Below are 7,454 nucleotides of genomic sequence, written 5' to 3'. Positions count from 1 at the left end.
AGAAATCGTCCTGAACGATGTATCAACAAATGGTGGAACAAATGAGGGCATTAAAAACGTCCCATATGAAGAATTGGTGGATATCCTCGGCCTCAACTTGAATGTCGGTGAAGAAAACAATGCCTCGATCAAAGACTTGTCAAACGAAGGATTTTGCAAACCAGATGAACCATACAACTATGGTGCACTGCAGGAAGCCGCTTCAAATCTGAAGTTATCAGCACCGGTACGACCATCAAGAAGAAAGGCGAGAGGCGGTAATTCAGAGACTGTACAACTGTCAAATGTTGAATCAAATATAAATAAGAGACCAGTGGCTAGTCCTTCACAAGTATACAAAAGTTCATCCTGGGGTGAAACTCTACCACGCTCGCGGAAAAGTTTCAGTTTATCCTCCATCAGAAGGAAGCTAAAGACTGTGTTTTCAGGCAAAGACAAAAATGATACACGCCCTCTAACGGAGTTTGAGGACGACGATTGAGGCCAGGCCCCAGTTAATGATGTATGCGCGTACAATCTTTTTTGGGAGAGCAATAAATTACTTAAAAGTAAAGTGCTCCTCGTGTGATATTATTTTTTAGGTAGAACAGAGAGAGAGAGAGAGAGAGAGAGAGAGAGAGAGAGAGAGAGAGAGAGAGAGAGAGAGAGAGAGAGAGAGAGAGAGAGAGAGAGAGAGAGAGAGAGAGAGAGAGAGAGAAAGAGAGAGAGAGAGAGAGAGAGAGAGAGAGAGAGAGAGAGAGAGAGAGAGAGAGAGAGAGAGAGAGAGATGGGGGCATTTTATTACGCCCCAGCTACATGATGCTGGACGTTTTCCATCTAAAGATGTTACGGTGTAACGGTTTACATCTACATAAACGTTTACAAAACACCAACCTGACGGAATTACAGCAGCATATTTCGTACATTGACATGATACAAGAAAACTGTGTTTCGTGATGCAGTATACATGCTGTTAGAGACTGATTATTTAAGTAAAAGGAAGAATTCCATAGATGAAAGTCCGGATTACAATTTCTGAACAATAACAGCTAGTCACACTTTGAAATTCCTTATATACAAATTTTTCCACATTTTATTCAAGAATAATTGGTCAAGAATAAAGATCAAAGATAAATGAGCCCTTTTGAATCACTTTAAATTTTAGTACATTCGAAACCTTTCTCCGCAACAGTCTATTCTACCGACCCATTGTAAATAGCAAACACGCCATCAGTGGATATGTAGCATTGTGTTATTTTCCGAGTTGTAGATATTCTAACAGATAATATTTACAGATCGACACTTTGACTTTGGACCTCCATCCACGTCATATTCAATATCGTGACTTGTCCTAGGAATCAAAGTCATATTTTTGTCGGAAATGATGACGTTTACGACATAGAACTATACTTGTATAATCTGAATGTTAGTGTGTTCACAAACAGTCCAAACAGTCGTACTAAAATGCTATTACAATATCGGTATTAATATGTTGACAGAATCGACACCTTTGAATACAAATATTGTATGTTTCAATAAAATGCGATTAATAAAACCGCAAATAATACATTACACTTCACAGAAAGTTATGTTTTCACTTGATAGGGATTTACTTTCCTTAACCTCGACCTATCGGAGGTTGTTTTGTCCAGACCGAGTAATGGTCGTCGTTATGTTCTGATCGAACTACGACGCGGTTTATGGTTTGAAAGCGATATAATATCGCTTCTTGATTAGAATTAACACGTGCCCAGTTTGCAAAAATACACAACAGGGTATTATGTGTCACGCTCAGTCACTTTTTATCTCAATAACACGATGAATCTAAGAATAGTTACAATAAGAAAGGGTTACTCGTACTGAATCTAGACACACATTATCTGACTGACGTATCACCGTAAACCGTTCAAGGATTATGACACGTACTGTATAGCACAAGTTAAAATTTAAATTATTGAGTCGTTAAAAGTGTATTGTAACTCTCAATACTGAAACCATGGTGAAATAAACCGTATTTCACTGAATAAAAACACTGAAATCTGTTTAAAATTAACAAGTCAGATTCCAGCAACACTCTGAAAGAATTAAAAGATCTGGGAGTTCAGTACGATCGTATTTAGATATGCAATTCTACTGGGAAGTGAGGGTATCGATTGGTGAAACAAAACAAAAGTTACTCGTCAAGAGACTCTCGTCTGATTTCCACTATCAAAGGGTGCTCCCGGTGAGTTAACGTAAACACTAGTCATGAAAGGTTATCGAGTAATCGCATGGCATGTGTGAGAGGGATTGATAACGCTCCGAAAGTCTTTCGAACTTTCGGTGTCAGAGGGAGATAACTTTCTTCCTTAAAAATAAGCGGCAAGGCACGCTTACATTAATAATTCGCTCTTGCCGTGCGAATGTATACAGTGCTGTGTGACTACGTAATGTTTAGGTACAACAGAATATCCATGTTTTTAGAGAGATTTGGGAGGCCAAGGAACTGACACACAAGGAAGTAGTGACATCAAAGTGGGGGTATTGGAATGAGTATTTGATAGGAGGGAGAGGTACACTGTTCAGTAAAATGGTTCAAATGGAAGATTTATCGAAAGAAAAAAGACAGTATTGCTTCAATCAATATCGATCAAATAGAGGATTGTAGCATACTGGTGTAGACTTGTTTGTTGCATCTTGCAGACAGTGTCCAGGGGGAATTTGAGAACAGTGTGCTGAAAGTTGGAATTTGAGATACAGTCCTGCTTTTGTTGACAGTCTGGAGAGTAGACGCTTCCATCTTATGTGCATGCATCGTTAATATCGTCTATCATCGTCTCTGCCTGGATATTTCTGGGTTATTGTAGTTTTACAATGCTATTATTCCCGAATATTGTTAACGATTTCAAGGCATTCCGTAGCTGTAGGGCGAGCACTTGGATCTTCCAACCAACACTTTTTCATTAAGTCCTTCCATTCGTCAGACGGTTCGTGTTTCTTGGTTACATCAGGTCGATATCCACCCCTGATCTTGGTGATGAAATCTAACATACCGCTGTCTTCATCCTCGTAGGCGTACTCTCCATACCACATTTCCCAGATGATCAAACCTAGAGAGTAAATATCGGCCTTGTTGTTGTACTTCTTTGACGTCAGCATCTCAGGCGGCATGTAATAGATGGAACCCACGAAGCTGTTGATGACGTCTTGTTCTCGCTTTGTCAGACCAAGGTCAGCTAACTTGATCTTGGCATTGTTGTCGACCTGTCGATCATAGAAAAGAAGAATGGGGAAATTTATTTCTATTGTCTTATTCCAGGTCAAAAGTTCAACTTTCAAGTTCCTTATTTCGTTCGTGAGTCTGCTCGTTGCATTGTTTCCTAGCTTTGTCATTGTAAGCAAAGAACTTTTCGAATTTCTGAATATTATCAGTAAAATACTAAACCAGAACGCGCTTCGAAGACAGATATTCGGGCTCTCAAACTTTTAGTTCTTTTCTGATATACCACTTGCGGGATTCTCTTTAAAGCTCTTGATGCAACAAAACTTTTCACCGTCTTAGTCTTTTTGAAAATCCAAAGTTTTATTTTTCTCCATAGAGTTAACACAGGGATGGCAGCCATTTTGAATTTCAGATATCGGTAAGTCTTTGGTAAATGCTTCTCTAGTACCAAAATTTAAAAAAAGTAACCCCGATTTTTATTCTTGATTTGAAAAAGAATGGTTGAAATATTCCTTTAGGAAAGTTTGAGCAAAAATTTAAATCTTTCACATTCGAGGCGCATACTACCTTACAAGAATTTAAACCAGAAAGCGACGAAGTTTGAGAGTTTTACTAATGCAAATATTCTACCATGATACATTTTAATTGATGGACAGTTCTGACAGTAGCCGAATGTGAGCATCCTGAAGAAAGGGATGACCGTTTTATCAGATGAAGAAAATGAGAAGTGAGATGAGAACTTTGAATGTTGATGTGAAGAGTACTAACCAAGACATTGTCTATCTTCATATCTCTATGGATGTATCCCTTTTCATGTATGAACACTAACGCCGATACCAACTGTCTTGCCATGTCTTTCATTACATTGGTCGCAGAACGTCTCTCTGGCGTACCGGCGGCGTGTTTTGCTGGTATTCGCTCTTTGAAGTTGAAGATGAAGTCTCTGAGTCCTACACACAACTCAAAGGCCATGGCGAGTTGCTTGCGTCCACCCCGACGGAGAGCTGAACCGTAAAACTTCACGATGTGAGGCCCAGCCAATTTCCTGAAAAGATAACAGTCAGGATTTACTCGCTGTAACCCAAATGGGACAATATCTGCCGAGATCCCTAGACCCATTTTAATGTCTCTTTCTATACATATTAAACGTACTGAGCTGCAACAAATGCCATTCTGCCTCGGACATAAACATTTGATTGGCATAAAAGTATAGTACTGAGGACTGTGGGACTGTAGTTATAATTATATCCATTGTTACAAAAATGATTATGATTTATTCTTGCAAACCGTATGCCTACGCTAAGTCACATCATTTGTTCACATCTAGTGGCTACTGACGGTACCACGCTGCGTTAAGTTAGTAAATAAAAACTCGTCGATTGGAAAGTGTAAAAGTCGATATGTGGCATATTGCATTTTTGATCATTGGTGTGACCTGCGAAAATGTGGATAATTTCATTCAAGTATTATACAGGGGCGTGTTGTTGACATGACGTCATCCTACTTCAGCGCATCTGACGAATTGATGACAGTGAGCTGTTCAATTCCGATTGGTGTCTGAGATTTCACGAAAATTGTTTTGTTCAAGTGACAACGAAAGACATCATTGAAGACCCATAGACAAGTATTATTTTACCTCAGAGCTTCTTCCTCTGCGACGTAATCAGTGGCTAGGTCTGGTGTGACGTTTTCACGCAATACTTTCAAAGCTATGGGTACTTCGGTGTTTTCCCTTACCAACGTGGCGTGATAAACGTCAGCAAAACTACCACTAGCGATAGCCGATAGGGGGTTCCAGTCGCGCAGATCTTCGAATCTGAATTCGTATTCTCGCAGATTCTCGAGATGATACAAGTTGAGTTTACTGATTATTTTAAAGCAGCTTCTATACAGTTTGGTGTATTCATCTTTTGTATTGGCTGCCATTTGCCGATCCCGATTGACACTTTCCATCAATTTCCGATCAGCATTGATAATCTTGGGAACTAACTCCCTCAGTTTTGCCAGAGACTGGTCCAGATCATCAAACTGATCGTGTACAATTCGTTCTAAATTTTCCCGCTCGCAGAATTCTTTCAGGACCTCTTTTGCAGTTTCTTGCAGATAACGAACCTTGTTCTTTCGATAATCGTCGAGTTTTTTCTTCGCTGATACTCGCCGATGTATGGCGTAGATGCCGGCTGCCGGTACCCACACGACGCTGGCTACCACCGCTAACGGAACAAGGATTGGCGCGCTGGCTCCAAGAGCTATCTTAGCCGATGTGGTCATTGTGTACGACTCAGACATGTCATCGTAACTACCGAACGGTTTAAGTTCAAACGATCTGCCAACCGACATCGCCTCCTCTACCTCTGCCAGGTAATCTTCAAGAAGACCGAACTTCTCCTTGAAGTTACTTTGCAAGTGTTGCCTAGCTTTCTTGAACCAAAAGTTATCACCATCCCAGTCATATACCAGACCTTCGATTCGTTTCAGTATAATTGTCCTTGCATGTTTGTCGACGGCGTCCATCGTTCTTAAATCCACACCATCAGCTTCCGTCCAGTGAGTTATGGCTTCGAGACAGTCCTCGGCCAGATATTTTTGAAGGGAATTTACAATTAATTTCTTCTGCTCTTCCAAGTCCTGCTCTATGTCTTGGAAGACTTTCTCTGCGTCGTCTTTACACTTAACGAGTCTTTCTTGGATATACTTGTACCTTGCCGTCATTTCGTCTGTCGACAAGTTTGCATTGTACAGCTTGGTTCGAAGATGAAGCAGTGAACGTGACATGAGATGCAAAAGCCAACTGTAAAAAATATAAATAATAATAATAATATAATAATAATAATAATAATAATAATAATAATAATAAATATATATATATATATATACATATATATATATATATATATATATATATATATATATATATTATATATAAGCTTATATACGGCAAGGCCTAACTATTGCTAACTATTGCAAACTTCAATGGATTGATTTCATTGATTTCACAGAGAAACAAAAAATAGTGTAAATATTGCAGCTCTGTAGCAAACTCGTGACTAGTGTTGTAGTCAGCTTTCATATCGGACTTGTGTACAGTCACAGTACTGAAAATGTTTGTATGACTTGTGTGACACAAGATACACGCAGCATGACTAGATGAACACATTAAATGGTATGATTGGCCTCTATTCTGGGCCATGAATGGATTTCAAACGTTGGCTTTCTTTTGCTGAACATGTAATCAATCAATCAATCAATCAATCAAACATAATTCATATAGCGATAACGTAATGTCATTGATGCAGATATCATGTATGTATTAAAATGTAAGGACTGCATGTTACAAGAGAGATGGCCCTTACGTGACCATATTTAAAGAAATAAAAGCATACGTACTCGAAATGACATTTTAATTTGTATTTTAAGCTGATCGGTAGAAGTCTCTCAATTCCATCGAGCAATTTGTCAAAATCACCGGTTGGAAGGCCGACAGCTTTTAATGACAGTTCAGCCTGAAAAGCGACAAAATACAAGTATGATATGAGTAGAACGTTAAACAATGTCATGGAAATACACAATTAATTAACACATTGCTGTCACTCATTGCGTTGAATCAATGACAAACGTAATTTCAGAGTCGAAGGTTCATCAACCACGTGAGAGACATGCGCAATGATGATTCAGTGTGTGGCCGAAAATCGCTCCCCACGTCATCACTGGATATTGCAAATTCCGACGATGTATTTACAGGTGAGACAGCTTGTACAGGTGCATCAAAGAATACACTTCGTCGCTTACCTTCTGAGAAGAAACGTAAAACACTTGATGCTCGTCTAATCCTTCCCAGCATGCACTCAATTTCTGTAAAGTATCAGCTTTCACCAAATCCTCTTCGTTGTCGGGGACCTGAATTACACAAACAAGAATTCGGGAGACACAAGTGTTATATGATGTTTATTACAGTCTCTTTTATGGGGTCAAATAAAATTTTGGAAATTGATTACATTTAATTCGTTTATCTGCGACCGTGGTGTTCGTATTAAATAAGCTTATGCATTGTACAGCCGCATGTGACATTTGTTCAAATATGTATCAGGGTCGACGAGACAAAAGCTTCATTGGCGTAACTGTAGCACACACTACATTATCGAATACAACGTTTTCGGCCCCTGTAAAAATTAAACCAAATTGACAGGTCTTCAAGTTGCAAATCATGGCAAACCCATCCAGAGACTATAAAGAAACTTTACAGTGAGAAATGGGAATGCCCAGTGGGCACAGA

General features: G+C 39.2%; 1 protein-coding gene across 1 annotated transcript in view; it reads right to left on the bottom strand.

Annotated features, from left to right (window-relative positions):
• Nucleotides 1-1,045: 1,045 nt before the first annotated feature.
• Nucleotides 1,046-7,454, bottom strand: part of LOC139139291 (uncharacterized) — a 14,004-nt gene continuing 7,595 nt past the window's right edge. Inside the window, exons 6-10 of the mRNA XM_070708153.1 lie at nucleotides 6,971-7,078; nucleotides 6,569-6,684; nucleotides 4,818-5,972; nucleotides 3,950-4,226; nucleotides 1,046-3,222 (exon numbers count right to left, since the gene is read on the bottom strand). Coding sequence (XP_070564254.1) covers nucleotides 2,839-3,222; nucleotides 3,950-4,226; nucleotides 4,818-5,972; nucleotides 6,569-6,684; nucleotides 6,971-7,078 — 2,040 coding nt within the window. The 3' untranslated portion in view covers nucleotides 1,046-2,838. The remainder of the gene's footprint in view (nucleotides 3,223-3,949; nucleotides 4,227-4,817; nucleotides 5,973-6,568; nucleotides 6,685-6,970; nucleotides 7,079-7,454) is intronic.

Source organism: Ptychodera flava, chromosome 8 (genome assembly GCF_041260155.1).
Source record: "Ptychodera flava strain L36383 chromosome 8, AS_Pfla_20210202, whole genome shotgun sequence".
NCBI classification, from domain to species: Eukaryota; Metazoa; Hemichordata; class Enteropneusta; family Ptychoderidae; genus Ptychodera; species Ptychodera flava.
Note: the sequence above shows the minus strand (reverse complement) of the source record. Positions and strands in the feature narration are given on the sequence as shown.